Source organism: Oreochromis niloticus, linkage group LG13 (assembly GCF_001858045.2).
Source record: "Oreochromis niloticus isolate F11D_XX linkage group LG13, O_niloticus_UMD_NMBU, whole genome shotgun sequence".
NCBI lineage: Eukaryota > Metazoa > Chordata > Actinopteri > Cichliformes > Cichlidae > Oreochromis > Oreochromis niloticus.
In genome coordinates, this window is record NC_031978.2 from 31,105,098 (window position 1) to 31,130,310 (window position 25,213).

General features: G+C 41.4%; 1 protein-coding gene across 1 annotated transcript in view; it reads left to right on the plus strand.

The window, feature by feature from the left end:
* The first annotated feature begins 12,006 nt into the window (after positions 1-12,006).
* The window catches only part of LOC100695170 (heterogeneous nuclear ribonucleoprotein L-like), a 59,023-nt gene continuing 45,816 nt past the window's right edge, over positions 12,007-25,213 (plus strand). Inside the window, exon 1 of the mRNA XM_005461446.4 lies at positions 12,007-12,679. Within this exon, the coding sequence (XP_005461503.1) occupies positions 12,458-12,679 (222 nt within the window). The 5' untranslated portion in view covers positions 12,007-12,457. The remainder of the gene's footprint in view (positions 12,680-25,213) is intronic.

The window sequence follows — 25,213 nt, forward strand, 5'->3', positions numbered from 1 at the left end:
TTCCCTTTCCTGTTCGCTCAGGGATTCCTAGGAATAGCAAAGATACTGCGCATGACCTTTGGTAGAGGACTTAAGCTTGAAGGGCACATATATATATTTGTGATGTGTTCGGTATCAAACGTACTCGTCATTTATTCTAATAGTTTTACATTTTAATTAATATCCAATGCAGCTAAATTGTTGTGACCAATATGTTCTGCGGCCATCTGCCACAGGATGGAGCATTGTTGTAGAGAAACAATTATTGTAAGTTCTTTTAAATGCGTAAGAATAAGACATACAAACATACAAAGGGCAAAATGAGCTTTGTATGAGGGGTGGATGAGCTTTTCAATAGGGTGAGGAGTTCAGTCATTAAGGAGGGGCTGCTCCTCCACATTGAAAGCATCCAGCTGTACAGTTAATTTCAAATTCTGGTTAATACTGATTTTGCTGCAGACATCCTCATTACATTTATGATTTGAAGTCTGGATGTAAGGTGTGAATGCAGAAAAACGCTAAATTAACTGAAAGCATACCTTTAATGCAAATGAATGCGAATGCAAAGTCCATAAAGAAAAATGCAAAGAATCCAAACAACTTACTAAGCATGAGTAGGCCAACGTACAATGAAACAAAGACTCACAGGAAGATGGCAGTATGTATACACATGAGGGAAATTAGAAGTAGATAGGCACCAGGGCAATGAGATGCACAGGCATGTGCATCTCATTGCCCTGTGTGCATGTAGAGTCCTGTCTGTGCCCTTCAACAATAACGTTTAAGTATTAATCACAATTTTGCTAAATACAAGGATCTGGCTTGCATCAGTCACATGATGAATAATAACCGATGCTCGCCCTTGACGGCAGAGCAAGGTGGTTATGAGCCGGGAATGAGCTCGCAAGGACTACATTCAGTTTTTGCCACCTGAGCGGTGCAGAGATGTAGGGGAAACACAAATTAAATGGGAGACGCAGACTGATGCAAAGGAAACCTCTAAGTAAGTGTACAGTGTACACTGGAGTCTATAGCACACAGGAGTATTAGGGTAATGCAATTCAATTCAATTTTATTTATACAGTGGCAAATCACAACAACAGTCCCCTCAAGGTGCTTTATATTGTAAGGTCGACCCTACAATAATACATACAGAGAAAAAACCCAACAATCACATGACCCCCTATGAGCAAGCACTTTGGCAACAGTGGGGAGTAAAAACTCCCTTTTAACAGGAAGAAACCTCCGGCAGAACCAGGCTCAGGGAGGGGCGGGGCCATCTGCTGCGACCGGTTGGAGTGAGAGAAGGAAAACAGGAACAACATATAAACTTTCCTACTCATACTAAGGGCCATTCTTTGGACCTAGTTTGTTGCTCTGGACTTACTCCTTTTAACTGCAAAGTTGATGAACTGCTAACTTCTGATCACTTGCTTCTTTCTTTCAATGTCAAAATGACCTTTTCTATAACCAAGAACCTTCGTACCATTTCTTTTCAGAATATTAAGAAAATCAATCCTGATACTCTTTCTTTTGCTTTCTCTAGTCATTTGCATTTTCATAACCTGCTCACCCAAGACGACTTGGTTTCCTATTGTAACTCTAGTCTCAGTAGTATTCTAAACTCTGTTGCCCCACTCAAAACCAAATCTGTATCATTCTCTCAGTCAGCACCCTGGTTTACAGCTGAACTTCGGCTCCTGAAAGCAAAAAGCCGATGGCTTGAACGCCTTTATAAGAAAACTGGTCTGAATATCCACAAGGAAGTGTTTAATAATCATATTATGTATTATAAGGAGTGTATTAATCAAACAAAATCTGCATACTACTCCACCATTATCTGTTCAAATGATGACTCAACCAAGATATTGTTTTCACTGTTCAACTCTTCTTTCAGGTCTCCAGATTTTTTACCGGCTCACCTTTACTCATCCTCCTTCTGTGATTCTTTAATGTTATTTTTCATCGAGAAAATTCACAAAATACACAAAGACCTGGTTTCCAATGTTCCATTTAGCTCTTCCTGTGTAATTCCTCTCCCATCACACTGTTTTTCTGCCTTCCAACTTCCCTATGTTACTGATATTTCAGCTCTCATCTGTAAGTCAAAACCTTCTACTTGTCAGCTAGACCCCATTCCTACAGTTTTGGTTAAGGCATGTCTACCTTCTTTGCTTCCCCTCATATCTTCTATCATCTGCTCTTCACTTATCACTGGAACTGTTCCTGCTTCCCTCAAAATTGCCGCCATCACCCCAATATTGAAAAAAACTGGTCTAGATCCCAATAATTTTGAAATTTTCATCCTATTTCCAATCTACCATTCCTTTCAAAAATTCTTGAGAAGATAGTTGCCACACAACTCCACTCACATTTAACTAACAATAATCTGTATGAACAGTTCCAGTCTGGTTTTCGCCCCTCCCATAGCACTGAAACAGCACTTATAAAAATAACCAATGATCTTCTTATGGCAGCTGACTCCGGTTTACTTTCCATTCTTATTCTCCTCGATCTGAGCGCTGCCTTTGACACTATCTCTCACTCTGTTCTCCTCTGTAAGCTAGCCTCCATCAGTCTCTCCCATACTCCACTAGCCTGGTTTAAATCATACTTGTCTAATCACACTCAGTTTGTTCCACAAAAATCCTTTACTTCTCAGCCCTTTCCTCTGGTCACTAGCGTGCCCCAGGGATCTGTCCTGGGGCCCCTTCTTTTCATTATCTACCTTCTACCGCTTGGACATATTTTTCGTAAATATAATATCCAGTTTCACTGTTATGCTGATGACACCCAGCTTTATCTGTCCACTCAACCTGATTCTGCTCTCCCCCCATCCTCCCTCACCCTCTGCTAAATTCATGGTTCTCTTCCAATTTTCTTAAAGTCAATAGTAACAAATATGAGCTCCTCTTGGTAGGCAGTAAATCAACATTATCCAGAACCAACAGTTTCTCTATTACTATCAATAATTCACCGGTCTCTGTTTCTTCCTCTGTGAAAAGTTTGGGTGTCATCCTCGACAGTACTCTATCTTTCAATTCACACATTAATAATGTCACTCGGTCTGCATATTTTCAAATGCGCAACATTAATCGTCTTCGTCCTTTTCTCACCCCACATGCCACTGCCATTCTTGTTCATAGCCTTGTTACTTCCCGGATCGATTACTGCAACTCTCTTCTTTTTGGTCTTACTCAAAAATCCATCCACAAGCTCCAACACGTCCACAACTCTGCTGCCCGTATTATCACCAGAACTCCTTCTATCCATCACATCACTCCTGTCCTGCAGCAGCTTCACTGGCTCCGGGTCAAATATCGCATCAATTTCAAAATACTCTTGTACACATTTAAGGCTATTCATCATCTCTCTCCTCCATATCTCTCTGATCTGGTTCAGATCACCATCCCATCTCGGTGTCTCAGATCTTCTTCTTCTCTTTCTCTCTCTGTCCCCTCTCCTCGTCTTGCCACCATGGGGAGCAGAGCTTTCAGCTGCTCTGCTCATCGACTCTGGACTTCCCTACCTGCTGATCTAAGAAATATCACTTCCTTCTCTCTGTTTAAGTCCCAACTCAAAACTCACTTGTTCAAAATAGCTTATCCCACATAACCTCTCCATTCAGCTATTTTAAATTACTTTTATTTCTTATGCTTTTATGATTGTGTAAACTGTTTCCTTTATGTTGCTTTTATTATTCTGCTGAGCGCAGTGTCCTTGAGTGTTTTGAAAGTCGCTTTCAAATAAAATGTATTGTTATTATTATTATTATTATTATTAGAAGACATGCTGTGGAAGAGAGACACGGATTAATAACAGATATGATTCAATGCAGAGAGGTCTCTTAACACACAGTGAGTGAGAAAGGTGACTGGAAAGGAAAAACTCAATGCATCATGGGAATCCCCGGCAGCCTACGTCTATTGCAGCATAACTAAGGGAGGATTCAGGGTCACCTGGTCCAGCCCTAACTATATGCTTTAGCAAAAAGGAAAGTTTGAAGCCTAATCTTGAAAGTAGAGACGTGCCTGTCTCCTCAATCCAAACTGGGAGGTGGTTCCACAGAAGATGAGTCTGAAATCTGAAGACTCTGCCTCCCATTCTACTTTTAAATACCTTAGGAACAACAAGTAAGCCTGCAGTGCACGAGTGAAGTGTTCTCTTGGGTGATAGAGCACTATATAGTCTATCTCAATTTAGAAGCCCAAATTAGAGGTTATCCAGGTCTTTGTCTTTAATACATTTCTCCAATTAGGAGGTAACACATACCTGCTAATAGCTATGTGTTATCTGAATTTATAGACCGATAAAGCTCGGTGTCATCTGCATACCAGTGAAAATGTATGCTACGCCTTCTAATGACACTGCCTAAAGAAAGCATGTATAATGTAAACAAAACTGGGCCTAGCACTGAACCCTGTGGAACTCCATAATTAACCTCAATATGTGACTCTACATGAAAAAAGGAGTCTACCGAATAGATGTGATTCAAACCACTGCAGTGCAGTACCTGTAATACCTACAGCGTGCTCTAATCCACAGAAGAGGGGCCTGAAAACTGATGGCTCTGCCTCCCATTCTACTTTTAAATACTCTAGGAACAACAAGTAGGCCTGCAGTGTGAGAGCGAAGTGCTCTAATAGGGTGATATGGTACTACAAGGTCATTAAGATAAGATGGGGCCTGATTGTCTGTGAAGGCTCTCAGTCATCCAGGTCATCGTAGTCTAAGGAGCTTGGAAAGAAAAGCATCTGGACTTCTTTAGGTTGCTTGAAGACGTTTCACCTCTCATCCGAGAAGCTTCTTCAGTTCTAGGGTCAAATCGTGGAGAGTCCCAGATTTAAACCCCGTGGGAGTGTCCCCCTGAAGAGGGACAAAAGAACCCCCTGATGATCCTCTACCTAATCACATGAGCTAAGGTGTGAAAATGGGTGTGGGTCACAATCAGCCAGGGTTTCGGGTGAGCTCATGGGGCCTGATTATTTAAGACCTTGTATGTGAGGAGCAGGATTTTGAATTCTGGATTTAACAGGAAGCCAATGAAGGGAAGCCAATACAGGAGAAATCTGCTCTCTCTTTCTAGTCCCTGTCAGGACTCTTGCTGAAGCATTTTGGATCAGCTGAAGACTTTTCAGCGAGTTTTTAGGACATCCTGATAATGAATTACAGTAGTCCAGCCTGGAAGTAATAAATGCATGAACTAGTTTTTCAGCGTCACTCTGAGACAGGATATTTCTAATTTTAGAGATGTTGCACAAATGGAAGAAAGCAGTCCTACATATTTGTTTAATATGTGCGTTGAAGGACATGTCCTGGTCAAAAATGACTCCAAGGTTCCTCACAGTGTTACTGGAGGCCAAGGTAATGCCATCCAGAGTAAGAATCTGCTTAGATACCATATTTCTAAGATTTTCAGGGCCGAGTACAATAACCTCAGTTTGATCTGAATTAAGAAGCAGAAAGTTAGCGGCCATCCAGGTCTTTATGTCTTTAAGACATTCCTGCAGTTTAACTAATTGGTGTGTGTTACCTGGCTTCATGGATAGATAGAGCTGCGTGTCATCTGCATAGCAGTGAAAATTTATGCTATGTCTTCTGATGATGCTGCCTAAGGGAAGCATGTATAATGTAAACAGAATTGGTCCTAGCACTGAAAAGGTTTTTATGTACACATTGGTCAGTTGTCTTGTTGCAATGGACGAATTGAAACAAATGAGCGTGACAAACATTACCTGTCCTTTTATTAACTGCACATATAGTGCTGGTCATTAACTGCTAGCTAACTGGGTAAGGCTGTCAGGGGTCTGTAGCGCTGTCCACATATTTAGTTTAAAGGCACAGGTTACAATAACACATGTACCAGTCATTGCATTACAGAGGTATTCAAGTATAAAAACAATAAGAAACACAATTGCTGTGTTTTGGATCTATAAAATTTTTCTATTATTACTTTGTCATGGATTAGGTGTGAGAGTTGTTAAGTATGGAAAATGAAATAATAGATCAATGCAATAGCAAACTGTGACTTGTTCTCAGATGGACAGCAAGTGGAGAGTGATAGATCAGATGAGGAGATGGAAGGAGGAAGAGTCACAGGCAGAGCCTAGTTTATTTCCTCCAGTTTTTTTAATCTGTTGCCTTATGGTTCCAAGCGCTGTCACCAATCTTTGCATTTTACTTTTACTGTTTTGAGATCGTCCTGCCCTCCAGCACTATCAGGAGCAAGAGCAGCAGCAACCCCTCAACAGCAACATTGTACCCCAGATTGTACCAGAATCAAAAGGTTCTGGTTACTCACTTGATTCTGGATCTGTTAAGAGGCAGAAAGAGAATGGGCTCCAAGACTCCATGTTCTTCTTCATGATCTATCTCTAAGCTATATTTAGGCTAGTTGCTAGGCTTCAGAATTATTTTGTTTTTATTTGGAAATGTCTGATCAGCATCATATTTTCATGTTGTGTATTATATTTGATGCACTGTACACAGATAACAGATTAGCATTCTCAGGTACGCAGGGGTCGTAGGGGGGCAAAGGCAGGGTACCCCATGGACATAATGGCGTTCATGCTAATTTTTACCCATATGTCCAATTTAGAAATACCAATTAACCTAACCTACACGTCTTTGCACATCTTTGGCCCCACCTCTCCCTCCACCTCTCCCCCTCACTGTCACTCAACACCGGATCCCCACAGGCCTGTTTTCTCTTTCACTTACTTTACGCCATATACACCTGTGACTGCCACCTGCCTAACATCGTCAAGTGTGCCGATGACACCTCTGTGGTTGGGCTCATCTCTGATGGAGATGAAACAGAAAATGCTCAGAAAATGGCCTGAAAATAAACATGCTTAAAACAAAAGAACTCATCGTGGACTTCAGGAGGCACAGACAGGTCCAGTCCCCTCTCATTTCTGGGCACCCACATCTCCGCCAACCTCATCTGGACCCACAACACCATCACCCTGGTAAAGAAGGCCCAGCAGCTGCTGCACTTCCACCGTGTCCTGAGGAAAAATAACTTGGACCAAAAGCTGCTGCTGGCCTTCAACCACTGGTTGGATGTTTAGTATGCTGGGGCCACAACTTAGAACAGGAAGGCTGCAAAGAGGGTAATTAACACTGGTCAAAAAAACACTGCCTGTCCTCTGCCACCCCTGGAGGCCATTGGTAGCTCCTCATTTTTCACGAAAACCGGGGCTATCATAGATGACCCTTTGCACCCTGCTCACCAAGTACTTGTTCCGCTGCTGGATGGCACCTCAGGTCAGTCAGGTTCCTCAGGTCCAGACTCACAAACCACTTCTTCCCCTAGGTCATTCAGCCTATAATCAAACATCTATGAAGGGAATCTGTACAATCACAGTTTTTAACCCAGGACCATCTTGCTGTGAGGGAACAGTGCAAACCTCGGTCTACTTTTGAGAAATTGTCGTAAAAACCACAATATTCTAAAATTACTGATACTTAGTGCTTTTCTACTCTGACTGAGCACCCAAACCCAACTTTTCACTACAAACCTTATTCACCTTTGTCGTCTGCCCTGAGCAGGCAGGCTTTAGCACAAATGTGTAGCAAGTTTATTCTCATGTATCTCATGTATAGTCTGTACTTGGACAAAAAATCAAATCATATCAACATATCAATTAAAGCTTAAACTAGCTGTGCCACAACCAACCAACATGTTAATGAGAATAATTAAAATTATGCATGTAACATTTTGTATTTATGTAAGCTAACTGATATAGTTACTGAAACCATTAATCTCTCCTCTTCCCATCTATTATTAATGTGTGTGTCTGTATGTGATCAAGTGAATCACACCCTTTTAAAAGTATTAAGTGAAAGGATCATATTAACAGTCTCGTCTTTCAGCTTTAGTCTTGTCCAGCAGGCTGAATTGCCTGAAAGCTGATCTGAATCACAGCATGAGTGTGAAAACAGGCTGCATGAAGGACCACACACTTATGATTAAGCGTGTCTACAAGGAGGAACAGGAAATTGCTCGGCTATATTGCGTTATTCTGGTTGTGACATTAGTTTCAGACCTCACAGGCAAGCAGCCAAGCACACTCACACACATGTAGTAAGAGAGGAATTACAAACCGCAACGCAGCAGGGCAGCAGGGTTGTGCATGGGCCTTTAACCAGCAACTTGTCAGATAAAACAACTTTTTCAAGGTTCATTCAGTCTCACACCTTTTAAACATTAGGATCATAATTAATGCACAACCTCTGTGGTGCAGAGTAGAGAACTTCATGAAATTAAACTAGTAGTTTCATTAGATTTTTAGTTGCTTGCCAGTAGTACACATTGGTATTAGCAGAGTGATTCAAGTAGTTATTTATTTTGCCTTAATTGTTTAGTTAATTATGAAAACCATAAATAAGTTGCACATAATGTGACCACTGGTTCTTAAATGTAACTGAAACCCTTTCACAAGTCTGCCCCACTTTATACTTTCTGTCATAAACCAGTATGCTGTGAAGGCATGCACAGGCAATGCATCACTCAGACAGACAGACCATGGACAGAGGGTGGTTTATGGTTTTTGCTCACATAGCGAAAATCGCCATGCATACAAAAAATACTGACCATAGCAGAAATACTGTTCTAGCAGACTTCATAGTCAAGATCAGCTAGCAACCCTGCAGACCAGCTCATCTCAGTCCCAATCCATTTTCTCAGTTTGCTCAACTGGTACTCTTCTGTGCATCCCATTGCCAAATCCCAAATGGGATGTGCTATTTAAGTTGTTGTCCATTGGACTACGTCAAACACTTTGTTCTCCAAAGTGCCTGCACAGTTGGCATGGAGCACCCGTAATTTTGTTGTACATGCACAATGACAATAAATGGCTATTCTCTTCTCTTCTCTTCTCTTCTCTTCTCTTCTCTTCTATCTATACATTGTAGGATGTTTGGGGTAATTGTCGTGTTGGTGTATGGAGCTTTGTCCAGTGACATTGGAGGAATGACAAATGATCCCATTTCAGATGTTATATTTGATGCAGGAAGCAAGATCCAAATGCAGGCTTCTCAAAGCATATGTGATTAAATAAAAAGAAAACAACTTTTTATTAGGTGGAAAGGAGAAGTCCATCAAAAATGCAAATGTCTAAAAAAGAACACAAGTTTGAATCCTGTAAGGCTGAACAAACTAACAAATTCTGTTAACACACAGATAAGAAACATGAATGGATTGAAAGAGGATATCTCTGTGTGTGCATGTGTGTTGTGTGTGTGTTGTGTGTGTGTGCTTATTTCCAGCAGTAGGCCAACAGGTTCTGCAGGATTTGACCTACAAATCCTCTACAAATTTACTTGTTACACTTTGTGCAGTTGGTAAAAGACTTCGTTTTTAGGCCTGTGCAGAACCAGCAGTGTCTGTGTTTACTGTGAAGGCAGGAGCAGTGGTCTGTAACTCTACTGCTATAGCAGCAGCAGATACTGAGCACGGGAGGTGTTTTCTCTGCACGATCCCAGAGGACACCATGGATATCCACAGCTCCTCTAAGAAAACCTTCATCTGTATGTTCTTTGAGGGTTTCAGGAGGGATCTACAGCAGTGAACAGCATGAAAGCATTGAAGGTGGAGACATCAATGCGATTGAAGAGCAGGTCAAGAGGCACACATGCGGTCTGCCTCCTACAGCTGTAGGTGCTGTCCCATCTACAGCCAAAAGTATTACCAACTCAAAAAAAGACAAAAACCAAAACGTAGAAAAAATGCCAGGATGAGAAGTTCCATGTATCATATCTCTTGGGCATCAGGAGTGAAATAAAGGTCAAGATAGAACGCCACATCATAAAGTCTTGATAGAGAACATCTCATAGACTCTCAGATCAACTATCTGGACATGAGATGTCGACTCACTGTTAGGATGGGCAGGATCCTCTGTGTCCTCTCCACTTTCATGGGAAGTGTCAGAGCCACTCACATCTCCACTGAGCATTTTGCATCCTCCATTTAAGCTTGTGTCTTATTCAGATGAGTCCTGCAGCTCCCTGACAGGTAAAGGCTGCATGACCGTCTCTAAACCCGCTGCTGGACTAAACTGTTGCTTCACTTTTTCTCCTTTTCTTTGCTGCAGGTCTTTCTTCTTCTCTGCTCACTAATGAAATGACCCCTCAGCCAAGCTGCATGCTAGAGTACAGCAAAGGCAGGAGGCCATGTTGCTGGTCGAGCGCCACTTCAAAACACATCAAACACATCCCTCCAAGATGACCTTTGTTCACCCCTGAATTGATCAGCGCTTTGAGGGTCTCGAAAAGTGCTATATAAATGCAGTCCATTATTATGTTTACAGATTTACACAGTGTCACATGCACGCACACATGCACGTATGTTCCCACTGATTCAGACACGCATCAATACAAGTCTGGTGGTCGCACGACTCAATAATATAACTGGCAAAAATACAGGAATTTCCTGCATTGGCCTACAATGGGGAAATGGTTGAATCTAGTGGTTTACAGTAAAAATGTCAAATATCACTAGTTTTCTTCAAAATGAAATGCTGACATTACAGAATCTATGGTTTTATACTAGAACGGCAGAAAGATTCAAACATTTGGTTTCAATGTGGCAGTTTTGGCCATGAAGGTGTTGAGAGGGAGTATCTGCTACAAAAAATAATAATCCAATCATCGGTGGCTAATCTTTAACATGTCCAAGACTCTAATCACCACCAATGTGTCATCCCTATACTATTTATTATATTTAAAATAATTAGTTTGTTGTGTTTTTTGTAAAAAAAATAAATAAATTAAAAAATATAGTTATTCAAATGTTTAAATGCCATTTAAAGGGTTAAAATCCTGAAAATGATTGAATGTTCAAGAGAGATTCAAGATTCCAAGTGTTTATTGTCAAGTGTACAAAGAAAAGCATTTCTCTGTACGATGAAATTCTTTCACTGCTGTCCACACACAGATGCCAGTTAATATGTACAAATAGATAAATACAAATAGCATGAATAAATAGTATTAAGCATTAAATAGATTTATGTGCAAAAGAGCTATGGATGTTTGTTCATTTTGACAAGGGCTCAGGTTTGTTAAATGACTTATGAGAGTTTGTGCGTTTCCATTTTTGTCCACGAAAGTATCGAAAGGCTACAAAGCAGTTACTGTCATGCTAGTTTATCGGCACTCTTGAATAGAATGGAGCCTATAACAGCAAATGCTTTTTGTAAAAACTCATTTCTTCTTTTCTTTCCAAAACAGTGTGTAAGTGACTGCTGCAGAGAAAGACTAATGTTTCTTTCTACTTCTTTATCTGTCTTTATCAGTTACATCAGACACAAATTAAAGTGAGGGTTGAGATTACGCACTAAAATACCTGTGACTGTTGGTGACTGTACATTCCCATGCAACAACAGGAAATAAGCTGCTGACCACATCGATGCATCAGGCAATGCTGACGTAATGTTATGATTTGATAATATCTCTGTATAAGATCATCAGTTTCTACTATCTAGTTTTTCTGTTATGTTCAAGATATACTGACAGAAAACTTGCAGTTAAAAATAAAATAGCAGACTGAGTTTAGCATAAAAATTAGAATCTTTGTGATTAAGACAAATAGTTTGGAAAATGTGTTCAAAAGTGTTACTACTACTAATAATGGTAATTATTATTATTATTATTGTCATTACTATTGAAATGGAAAAGGAACAAAACCAGAACTATGTGCAGAAAGGATACCCAAGATAGGAACTGAGAAGATCCGCTTTTTGCTCTTGTTTAGAGGAACTAACCCTTACGTGTGAACTTCGACAGATTGAACTGGGAAAGTGCGTCTAACAAAAAGGTTATTCAGTTGGATTTGGGGGTTTCAGTTAGTACCTGTGCTAGAGACCAAGTCAGGATAGGTTACGCTGGTCTCGGAGGGCTACATAAGGGTTAGCGTTAACCCTTTACCTGTCTAAATTTAAATGTAATGTAAGGAAATTAAAAACATATTTATGCAACAGTGAGCTGTTTTCCCAAATCCCACCATGTTTCTGGATAATCCGGGCATGACAGAAGATGAAGATGACTTTTCCTTTCATGATGCTGCAAATTCACACTCACAGTGATGCTCTCTCTCTCCCCCTCTCTCTGCTTTATCCAGCCCTCTGTGATTTTTAGTCTGCCTCTCCCTGCATTGTGTGTTACCCACCATTCCTCTCCGCTCCCTCCATGCACTCCTCTGCATAGCCTGGAGAGAGAGCCTATCGGTTGACGACTCGATTCCGACCAATGACACGCCGTGTCTGTAAGGCGCAGGACCAGTTTCACCAATAACAGAAGGCACTGGGCGGGACGTACATATAGAAAATCACTGGCGCTGGAGAGAGACAGAAAGACAGACGGATCCGGAGAGGACCCGTGAGACGAGGCAGGTACCAAAGGATCATTCTCAGCATGGACGTATCAGCGTGACCAGCTGCAGACACTGTCGCTTCGTCCACCAGATCCACCACCGAGCATGTCTACTCCAGAAGAAGCCGGCCAGCGGGAGGAAGGGGAGTACGGAAGGGCGGCTAAACGGCTCAAAACAGAGGAGACGGAGGCGGATGAGAGAGAGGAGGGGGAAGAGGAGCTGGAGGAAGGAGAGGATTCGGACTCCGGATCGCTACCCGGTAACGGAGAGTCGGAGACAGATAATCGGGCCCGGTGGAGCGCGAGCCAATTCGGAGCTGGACTGAGGGTAAGGAGAGCAAAAATGTTACCTAACGGTACCCTGCGGCACAGCATCGCGCGGCACAGCATCGCACACCAAGCCGGGCGAGCACGCGCGCGTGCGCGCGCGCTGTCATGCAGTCTGTGCCAATAGACATCTACCTGTCACACATATGTCGGCGCCGACATCACCGACACAGTGTAGCCTGAGCTGTAAGTCCAGGCCGATTTTTCAATGTAACACCTCTGTTCATTCTACCAAAGCAATTATCCGATATAATGTGTGTGGTGATAAATGTGCAAAATGTCCCGTTTTATTTTTGATGTTGAATATTCGGTTCTTTCCACTCTATGGTGTCTGCTATTAGGGCTTGTGTATTTCCTTGCAACGCTGTGGTTTCCTCTCAGGTCACTGAATTAACAAACACAGCAGGGTTTTCAGTGCAACTCATCGACTTGGTAACATTTCCCACACGAAACTCAGAAGCCTTAATTTGGTTTTAACACAGATGTCCTGGTTTCTCTTTGGTTATTCACAATTACCCAGTGTCTCTTGTATTTGCTAATGTTGAGTCCATCTGATATTTACAGTGCCATGAAAAAGTATTTACCTCTTTGTTTCAAGTGATGCTGATAACTGGAAAGACTTTCATTTCACTCTGAAGAATTTTGGCCCATTTTTCTTTGCACAATTGTATGAATTCAGACAAATTTGATGTTTTTCAAGTATGAACGGCCACTTTAAGCACCTTACTAACCCTAACTGTTATTGTGATTTGGCACTATATAAATAAAACCGAATGGAATTGTTTATGGTCATGCTAAAGCATCTCAGTTGGATTTAAGTCTGGACTTTTCACTAGATCACTCCAAAGCCTTGTTTTTTATTTTTAAGCCATTCAAAGGTGGAGTTTCTGATGTGTTTCAGATCATGCTGCATAACCAAAATGCTCTTGATCATCAGGCCACGAACTGATTGCTGGCGCTTCTCCTTCAGGATTTTCAGAGTAGAATTCATGATTCCAAGCAAAGCAGCCCCAGGCCATCACACTATTACCTCGATGTTTGATTGTTGGTACGATGTTCTTGTTATGACATGCTGTGGTAGTTTTATGCTAGCTGTAACGGGACTCAAACCTTCCAAAAGGTTCTGATTTTCTCTAATTAGTCCACCAAAAACTTTCCCCAAACTCTTTAGGAGCAAGATGGGTTTTTTTGAATATGTTTTTGTTTTTTATGGTCAGTATTGGTTTCCTCCCCCGTGGATGCAGTTTTTGCCCAGTTTCTTTCTTATGGTGGAGTCCTGAACACTGACACTGACTGAGTTCTTCAGATGTTGTTCTTCTGTGACCTCCTGGGTGATTTGGTGAGGGGCTCTTGGGGTCAGACACTCTTGGGAAGGTTTTCTTGATAATGTCTCTCACTGTGGTTCTTTGAAGTTACAAAGCCTTAGAAATGGATTTGTAACATTTTCCTGACTGATAGACGTCATGATTCTTTTCTTATTTGTTCTTGAATTATTTTTAGATCATGACATGATGTGTTGCTTTTTGAGATTGTTTAGCCTACTTCACTTTGTCAAATTAGGTTTGTAGCTAATTAAATTTGAACTTAGCATTTCAAAATATATGGTTAATCAGTTCATTCAAAATGTAACATAGTGTTTCTTTTTCACATGAGGCCGGGTAGGTTTGGATGGCTTTTCCCCTTTAGTAAATAAAATCATTATTTAAAATTGCATTTAGCATTTACTCTGGTTACTTTAGTCTAATAATATATTTTTTTGATCTGAAACATGTGATGATAAATATGCAAGAAACAAGACATCAGGAATGGTACAAACCTTTGCAGTCACACATGGCCACAGTCACCGCGACGCGCAACATTTCCTTCAATTCAATTCAATTCAATTCAATTCAATTCAATTTTATTTACCCCCAATTTTATTTACCCCCTGAGCCACAGTCGCCCCGTGGCTCAGGGGGTTGGGAAGCGTATCTGCAACCGGAAGGTCGCCGGTTCGATCCCTGGGCTCTCTGTCCTGGTCGCTGTGTCCTTGGGCAAGACACTTTACTCTACCGCCTACTGGTGTTGGCCAGAGGGGCCGATGGCGCGATATGGCAGCCTTGCCTCTGTCAGTCTGCCCCAGGGCAGCTGTGGCTACAACTGTAGCTGCCTCCACCAGTGTGTGAATGTGAGAGTGAATGAATAGTGGAATTGTAAAGCGCTTTGGGTGCCTTGAAAAGCGCTATATAAATCCAATCCATTATTATTATTATTATTTATATGCAGAGATGCAGAGAGGTCTATTAACACATAGTGAGTGAGAAAGGTGACTGGAAAGGAAAAACTCAATGCATCATGGGAATCCCCGGCAGCCTACGTCTATTGCAGCATAACTAAGGGAGGATTCAGGGTCACCTGGTCCAGCCCTAACTATATGCTTTAGCAAAAAGGAAAGTTTGAAGCCTAATCTTGAAAGTAGAGATAGTGTCTGTCTCCTGAATCCAAACTGGAAGCTGGTTCCACAGAAGAGGGGCCTGAAAACTGAAGGCTCTGCCTCCCATTCTACTTTTAAATACTCTAGGAACAACAAGTAGGCCTGCAGTGTGAGAGCGAAGTGCTCTAATAGGGTGATATGGTACTACAAGGTCATTAAGATAAGATGGGGCCTGATTATTTAAGACCTTGTATGTGAGGAGCAGGATTTTGAATTCAATTCTGGATTTAACAGGAAGCCAATGAAGGGAAGCCAAAACAGGAGAAATCCGCTCTCTCTTTCTAGTCCCTGTCAGGACTCTTGCTGCAGCATTTTGGATTAGCTGAAGGCTTTTCAGGGAGTTTTTAGGACATCCTGATAATAATGAATTACAGTAGTCCAGCCTGGAAGTAATAAATGCATGAACTAGTTTTTCAGCATCACTCTGAGACAGGATATTTCTAATTTTAGAGATGTTGCACAAATGGAAGAAAGCAGTCTTACATATTTGTTTAATATGTGCGTTGAAGGACATGTCCTGGTCAAAAATGACTCCAAGGTTCCTCACAGTGTTACTGGAGGCCAAGGTAATGCCATCCAGAGTAAGAATCTGCTTAGATACCATATTTCTAAGATTTTCAGGGCCGAGTACAAAAACCTCAGTTTGATCTGAATTAAGAAGCAGAAAGTTAGCGGCCATCCAGGTCTTTATGTCTTTAAGACATTCCTGCAGTTTAACTAATTGGTGTGTGTTACCTGGCTTCATGGACAGATAGAGCTGCGTGTCATCTGCATAGCAGTGAAAATGTATGCTATGTCTTCTAATGATGCTGCCTAAGGGAAGCATGTATAATGTAAACAGAATTGGTCCTAGCACTGAACCCTGTGGAACACCATAATTGACCTTAGTGTCTGAAGAGGACCCTCCATTTACATGTACAAATTGGAGTCTATTAGATAGATATGATACAAACCACTGCAGTGCAGTACCTGTAATACCTACAGCATGTTCTAATCGCTCTAATAGGATATTATGGTCGACAGTATCGAACGCAGTACTCATGACCATGTGAACATCATTTATTAAATTCTACTGTCCCAGTCTCCACCTTTTGCCTGCAGATGACTGTTTTGAACTAATGCGTTATAAGTAAAAACCAAATGAAATTGAATTGACTTCCAGTATTTGAGTTTGGTAGGTGTCTCGTACCTTAACTTGATCAAATCTGATTTGAAGACTGGCTCTCGCCAATTTACAAGTTTGCAGATTCTGTGTTTTACTTCCAAATGGCTGTGTCCCCTCATCTATCAACAATAATAAATACCTGCAGTATCACACACCGTGCAGGAAATTAAAAATTAATATGCACAAATACATATGTGCCACAACTACAGTACCTTTATTGAGCCTGGGTCGGTCAGGATCGGATCCTGAATCTGACAGGAAATGTTCTTCTGCAAGTTACACAGACTTCAGGTTTATACAGTGACTGTTAGGCCATACAGCTAAAAAAAGTGATTTAGCACAATATTTCAAGACAATTTCCAATAACTATATTTTTGACAACACAGTATTTAAAAAATATTGTATGCTTTGTCAACGCTTGCAGGCAGCAGCACTTACAAGTAAATGAACTGCTCCTTCCTTTCCATATGAAATACATACGTAGAGTGCTCGCTTACTCAGAATTATTTTTGGCATATTGCACATAACAGGCTGTACCCATATTAGTAGATCACTCATTATCTCGTCACTGCTGTATGTTTTCGATCTGCTACATTGCACTGTTCTTGGTAGATTGTACGTGTTGTTATCACCATTTACAAGTCGGTCCATTATTGTTGAATTTTGCAGTTACATCTGCATTTAGTGAGACTGATAATTTGGCCTGCTTACTAAGTCTGGCCTTTGATGTATCTGCTGATTGAGGAGCCAGCGTTGCAGCCGTATCGTCTGTGACATTGTGATAAGGCCAGATTATATTAGTTTCTCTCCTATTTGAAACATTATATTTGTAGGGAACCTGTTGCTAAGGAAGACTTGACTTTGTTATAGGCTTTGCAGTTGAAATATATTTAAAATTCAAGGAAATTTACTTTTTTTTTAAACATCAGTTCAGTCACTAGTCATGTCAGTGAGTAATAGTGTGAAATAACTATGATGTAATTATTGACCAAACTTTTTTTAAATAATTGAGTAACTCTAGTATTTATCATTTCATGTAAATCTCACTGTTGCAACACTAGTTTTTAAAATGTTTAAAAACAAAACAAACAAACATTTTTCTGCATTAGCTGTGTGTAAGCTAAAGGACTCCCAGCAAGCTGACAAATGTTATTAAAGTGGGTCTGTGGTCTGCTGACTGTGTGGGCTGGGTAGCTGGGTTAGAAGAATGCAGCTCTCTGCTGAGATAAATAACCAACAGAGTAAATAGAGAAGTGAGAAGGGCTTTTTTTTTAATTGGGTAGAAGGATGTAATGTATATGACTGTTTCCTTTCTCGTTGTCTCACCATTACAGCGTGCAGGGGTATTAGAGCGGAACATTCACACACACGCATTCTGGGTTCTGAGTGAAGGTGGGATCACCTTGCATGTAATCAGCATTACATGCTTGTAGTCTAGTTTCCGAATACTTAGGTATGCATGCACGTACACGGTTACACATACGTCATTTCATCATTAGAGGGTGATTAAGAAAATGGATGCACTGCTACTGTGTGTTTCTTCAGCCATTAATTAGAGTCAAAACAGAGCACATGTATACAGTGGAAGTCTAAATATAGGATCCCAGTAAAAGAAACAATAAATGAAATAAGAAAAAGTTCAAACAGAAAAGTAACAAGTATACAAAAGATCCATCGAACATCCAATTTCTATGGTTGCTGAGTCCAGGTTGTTGGTTTTTCAGAATCAGAATCAGAAATAGGGGAAATTATGTTGGTTACAGTGCTCCAGTACAAACAGTAACAAAAACAGACAATACAAGAAGTAAGAAATGGCACAATATATACAATATATACACATATATACACATATATAAGTCACTTACTAATAAATAAGAGCACGTGCAAAAAGGGTGTAGTTATTGCAGTAAACAGTGTGTTAAGTGGATGAGTTGTACAGGGAGATGGCCACAGGCAGGAATGATTTCCTGTGTCGTTCAGTGGTGCTTTTCGGTAATCTCTGTCTCTCACTGAGCGTGCTCCTGTGACTGACCAGCATGTCATGGAGTGGGTGGGAGGTGTTATCCAACATTGTCTTTATCCTGGACAACATCCGCCTCTCCGACACCACCCTAAGAGAGTCCAGCTCCACAACATTACCGGCCTTGTGGATCAGTTTATCGAGTCTGTTGGCATCTGTGACCCTCAGCCTGCTCCCCCAGCATGCGACAGCATAGAGGATCGCACTGGCCACAACAGACTGGTAGAAAATCCTGAGCATTTTCTGGCAGATGTTGAAGGACCTCAGCTGCCTCAGAAAATAGAGACGACTCTGGCCATTCCTGTAAAGTGCTGTGGTGTTTTTAGCCCAGTTCAGTTTATTGTCAATGTGTACTCCAAGGTATTTATAGTAATCCACAATGTCAACACTGACCCCCTGGATTGAAACAGGGGTCAAGTGTTTCCTGGTCTTCCTGAAGTCCACAACCAATTCCTTGGTCTTTGTCACGCTGAGCTGCAGATGATTCTGCTCGCACCACGTGACAAAGGAGTCGACCACAGCCCGGTACTCTGTCTCATCATCCCTGCTGATGCATCCAACCACCGCAGAGTCATCAGAAAACTTCTGAAGATGTCAGGTCTCTGTGCAGTGGCTGAAGTCTGTGGTGTAGAGGGTGAAGAGGAAGGGGGAGAGGACCCTTGTGGTGCCCCTGTGTTGCTGATTACCTTTTCAGACGCACACTGTGGGAGACGCACATATTGTGGTCTTCCTGTCAGGTAATCAACAATCCAGGACACCAGTGAAGCATCCACCTGCATCGCTGTTAGCTTATCACCCAGGAGGGTCGGCCTGATGGTGTTGAAAGCACTGGAAAAGTCAACAAAAAAAAAGACCCTCACAGTGCTCACCGGCTGGTCCAGATGAGTGTAGACATGATGGTGTCCTCAGTTCCGAGACGAGGTCGGTAAGCAAATTGAAGGGGATCCTGATGTGGTCTAACTATTGCGTGGAGCTGATCCAGGATGAGCCTTTCCACGGTCTTCATGATGTGGGAGGTCAGTGCCACGGGCCTGTAATCCTGGGGGCCACTGGGACATGGAGTCTTTTATCCCTCAGCATGAACAGTTTATGGAAGACTCCACACAGCTGGGGGGCACAGGCCTTGAGGACGCGGGGACTCACCCGTGTGGTCCAGCAGACTTGCCTCTTTCTGTCAGTAAAGGTGAGGGTCACCTATAACTGATTACAAAAATCCTTATTTCCCTGATACTGAAAGTAATTTGTTCATTTTGTTGATTAACAGCCTGCAGTTGTTTGTAGTTTTCAACAAGTCTCACATCTCCTGACCAATCCCAGCCCATTCTTCTTTGGCAATTCTCTCAGGCTCTCTAGATGTGATGGTCTTCTGGCATGGACCTTCAGTTTCAGTTCACCCTACAAATTTTCAGTAAGATCCAGGTGACAACATTCACTTTGGTCTTCTGGACATAGTTCTTAATGAAAAGCAGTGTATGTTTGGGGTTTTTGTTGGAAGACAAAGCAAGTACCCAGAAAACTACAGCTGTGCAGTGTACTTTAACTTTTCAATCTTCAAACTGATGGTTATCTTCCAATTTACAAACAGTATAAAAACCTCTGCAAGGGCTTAAGAAAAATGAGAAATCATCATGTCATAAGCAAAAAAAAATTTTTTATCCCAAGGACAAAACTCCCAAAAACAAGCTAAGCAACTCAGTGTGTGCTATGCAGTGCAATGAAGAGTGCTCAGACTTCCACATTGGAGAATATCAGACTGATATCCTCTATAGGACTGTTCTAGGCTTACAAACCAAAGAACACCATTCCCAAAGTGAAACACATTGGTGGGAGTGTTATGCTGTCGGGACACTTCAGTGCTTCTGGAACTGTGAATTTAGTCAAGGTGGAAGTAATCATGAAGAAAAGATATGTGAACATTTTAACCTCCAATAATCTTGTTCTTTTCTCTGCATGTGTGGCAATGTAAAGAAATGCCCTTTCTCACTGAATGTTTTTTCTTTATTTTCATGACTTTTTACATTGTAGATTCTCACTGAAGGCATCAAAACTGTGAATGAACACAGATGGAATTATGTAGCAAACAAAAAAGTGTAACTGCTTTGCTCACTCTTGGCATTCTCTCCATGAGCTTCATGAGGTCGTCACCTGAAATGGTTTTCCAACAGTCTTGAAGGAGTTCCCAGAGATGCTGAGCACTTGTTGGCCCTGTTGCCTTCACTCTGCGGTCCATCTCACCCCAAACCATCTCCATTGGGTTTAGGTCAGCTGACTGTGGAGGCCAGGCCATCTGGTGCAGCACTCCATCACTCTCCTTCTTGGTCACATAGCCCTTACACAGCCCTTTCCACTGGTCTAATGTCCATTCCTTGTGTTTCTTGGCCCAAACAAATCTCTTCTGCTTGTTGCTTTTCCTTAGTCGTGGTCTCACGCTGCTGTGTACTAATCTTTTACACTCTTCTTTACAACTACAACATTGTTTCAGTTCATTAAGGTTTGTCAGGATTTGGTCATGTGTATCTCTCTTACAGTATTTCAATCAGGTGGAGGTCTGGACTGTGACTGGACCATTGCAACACTTTTAATGGTTTTTAGGAGCTTGAGAAAAAAAAGGCAACTGCACTTCTTTAAGTTGTGATGACACTCACCTCTCATTCAGTCCTAAAGCCGTAAGGTTGAGAATCCTAAGTATTTAAATACCTGATATAACTTGTTGGTTCTTACTATAGAAAGTCGGACTTCACATTGTTTGGAAATGGCCTCATATCCCCTCCCCAGACTGACTGACAGCGACAATAGATTACTTTTTGAAGGAGTGTAAAGTGTGTGGGTGGAAGTGAGTATTCTGTAGCCTTTTGTTATGGCTTTGAATCATCACTTGGTGTAGTATTGTTCAAGTTTTTATTCTTAGTAACAGGAGTTACAAATTTTACATTAAAACTACTCATTCGCTTTCCGTTAAAGACAAAACACTTTCAATTCCCAAAGCCAGGGGAATTAAAAGTGTGTGTGTGTGTGTGTGTGTGTGTGTGTGCTGATGACTAAGAGCATGATTTGTCAGGCTGAGAGCAGCAAGAAGATGGCGGCTTTTAGTGGGAGTTGTGCAGGCTGCAGCACAGAGACTGCAGTACAGAAGAAAAGGGTTGTAATGGAATTGTTGGATAAAAACATTAATTATACACAAACAGATAAGAGTCACAGATGAAAAATACAAACATGTCTGCACTTTGTGCTGTAGTCTGCTTTAGGTTGATGTTTGAAGCAGTTTTGTCCAGGAAGCATTATCTTTACTTTGTAAATATACAATATTCAAATATGTTAAAACACATATAAACTGTACCAGAGGAATAGGTTCATCTCATGTAGTTAAACAGTAATCAGCCTCTCTATATGCTGTGTCTCCCCAAGTGTACTTGGCAAAGACATTAACCTCTGTTTCACTGGATGGAGTTCCAGTATCTTGTTCCACAGCTCTGCTGCCACTGCTAAAAATCTTGGTGTAGCTTTGAAAATTAAAAGGTGTTATACAAGAGCAGGCTGTTTGCTATCTACATGTGTAATGTTGTAATAAAAGTCCACAGTACTAATCGCTCAAGAGCAAAAGAGTGAACGTTCTCAGAAGGACAGCCTGGCAGTAGGAGGACGGGGTAACTGCCAAACCTGTGCAGGTGGGAGGGTAAAAACAGAGAATCTGAGGACGATGGCCTGTTAGCAAGGCCGGTGAGGCCACTCTAGATAGGAGTCAGAGACCAGTCTTGGTGGCTGACCAGGGACACTGAAGTCAGCTGTCAGCTGACAGTGACTCAGGATATGGTGAAACACCAACTGATTCAGAAACTACAACTGATCTGTGAACAACCTTTATGGCTCTTCTTAGACTGGAGAACCTTCAGGAACGGTCCTCGTACTGACTAGATAAGAAGCTTCCGCTTTGGGTCGGGTGCAAATAGGTATTACATTACTGTTTAAAAAAAAATACAATATTTAAGTAAAATTTGCCTTTTTGGCCATATTTACACTTAGCTAGTAATCCACAGTTTAAGAACAACATTTTCACAGTAGAAGAATTTGTATTTGTAGTGGAAATTATCTGCCGAAAAATGCAGAAGAAGCAGAACTATCTGCTGAAAAGAGGTGTAGAAGCTGAAGTGTTTGCTGAAGACAGCTTTATTTGAAAGGGTATACTGAAGAGTGTCAAGAAAGCAGACTGAGTGTGAGTGGGGAAGATGTGCGGTAACAGCCACGGGTAGGATTCAAACCTGCGCCGCTCTGCCTCAGGGAGGCTGCTCATCTCAGTGAGCCAAACGGGCAATAGCTCAGAGACTGGAAATGGAGGTGAAGAAGCTGAAGTGGATATTGGAAAAGTTGCTGAAATCATAAAAACTTTGCAGAATTGTAATCATTTAGCAGAAATATTGACCAAGCAAAACAGTCAGCTGAAAAAAGCAGCAGGAGCTGAAGTTCTGTCAGCTTGAACTGTCTGCTGAAAACATGCTGCCACGGGCGAGATTTGAACCCGGGCCTCCCGCTCTCAGAACGGCTGCTCATCTCACTGAGCTAAAACATGGCTCACCCCGGCGAGCTAAACCAGCGATCACACTTGTAGTGTGGCCCCATTCATTTCAAAGCTAAATATTTCCAAAAGTATAAAAGTTATGAGCACAAAAAGATGTAGCTGGCATTAGCAGAAAGAGCAGAGCAGTTTAAATTTGAATGGTGAAAAACTAGAATGAGGCTGAAGAATAAAGTATAAAGAGAAACAGGAACACAATAAGAACACATTACACAAAAACTTGCACATAAACATTTGGGTGTTTATTGGTTATGTATTACATATTTCAGTGTGTGTGAGTGTGTGATTGTGTCTTCAAGGGGCTTGAACAGCTATGCAGCACATGGTGAACAAAGCCTGTAAGAAACAGTTGCAGTGTTAGCCACAGCAATGGAGGTGGTTAACAAGTGGCTCAAAGTGTTGGTAAATGTTACACTACATTGTCAAAAGCATTCACTGACCCATCCAAATCATTGAGTTGAGGCATTCCAGTCACTTCTGTGGCCACAGGTGTACACTGTCAAGCACCTGGGCATGCAGACTGCTGCTGCAAACATCTGTGAAGAATGGGTCAGTCTCAGGAGCTCAGTGAAAACTGTTTGAAGGTTCTGCAGGGTATAAAGGGTTAAACTCAATAATAGTATAAGTCTTATACCTAAATGCAGCAGCTCAGGTTCGACTGAGACATAAGGCCCTTTGCTGCATATCTTCCTCCAATTTCTCGCCCTACTTTCCTGTTAATCATCAATTCACTATCAAATAAAGGTGAAGAGCCCAAAATAAAATAAAAAAATACTGAATTACCAAACAAAATCAGTTGGAGTAAAGGAGAGGAACATTAGGAAAGACCAGGTAGCTTAGCTGCTAAGTACAAAAGCGTACAGATATACAGAAAAGGCTGGTTGAATTAACTAGGGACAAGTCGTGCACAAAACTGACATTAAATTGAAAAAAGGGTTGAAGTAGAACTAACTAAAGTACATGACATACTAGGAAAAGCATGATCCAAATCACCTGAACCCTGCCAGTGACTGGGGCTAAACTTGTTGGTACAGTAAACATGGTGCCTGCTTTAAAAACACAAACACAATATTGTTAAATGTGCTGTTTATCTGATAAACTAAATTATTATTACAACATCATTGTTATAGATGCCATTTGCTATTGTGTTGCTCATCTGAGCTTTATTTAAAGTTGAACAAAAACGTTGTCGTAATCATTGAACAATTATAGCCGTACGTCTAAAGTTCCCTAAGACAGTTCACTCAGAACCTGTAACACGGACGGCCGTGGGGTGGTGTTTAATTATTTCTTCATCAGCTAAGCTAATAGAAAGCTCTGGAGTTGATTTCAGATATGGCAGCTGAATCTGGAAGCTGTTGCTGTGAACAGAGTGCAGTCAGAGATCGTAAAGCAAGTGAACCAGGCTGTCGAGGAAGTTAAGTTTTTTTATAGATCTTGTTTAAAATTTTATAACTATTTAATAGTACACAGGGCATTTAACAGCAACATTATTGAGTATTCAGTTTGGACAGTACTTTTTATTTAACAGATCATAATCATAGCTCAGAACAGTTAGGTTTGAGTATAAGGAGATTGGATGGATAGCAGAGTATAAAGGTAGGCTACAAAGGTAATTATCAAGAAAACCCACTGAAGGAAAATGTATATGTGTGAATTATTAAGACTTCATGCAGTCACTAAAGCAATGAAGCATTTTGTATCTCAATAATAATCTGAACATCTTTGTTAGAGTAGTTGGGAAATAAAACAATTATGGGAACGTCAACCTTAAATGCTGTATGCTTTCTCCTACCAAGACGTGGGAGGATAACCTGGAAAGTTATTCTTAGTAAATGGTAAAAATGGTAAATGGCCTGTATTTGTATAGCACTTTACTAGTCCCTAAGGACCCCAAAGCGCTTTACACAACCAGTCATCCACCCATTCACACACACATTCACACACTGGTGATGGCAGCTACACTGTAGCCACAGCTGCCCTGGGGCGCACTGACAGAGGCGAGGCTGCCGGACACTGGCGCCACCGGGCCCTCTGACCACCACCAGTAGGCAATGGGTGAAGTGTCTTGCCCAAGGACACAACGACCGAGACTGTCCAAGCCAGGGCTCAAACCGGCAACCTTCCGATTACAAGGTGAACTCCCAACTCTTGAGCCACGATCGCCTAGCATATTTAGCTTTGTTGCTACAAACAGGAGTTAGAGTTCATCCACAGGGTTAGAGACTCATTGGAGAGCAGCTGATTTATTTGGCAACTGGTACTGATTGGTATTTGGCAAAATCATTGCAGAGGAGAAACATAGTT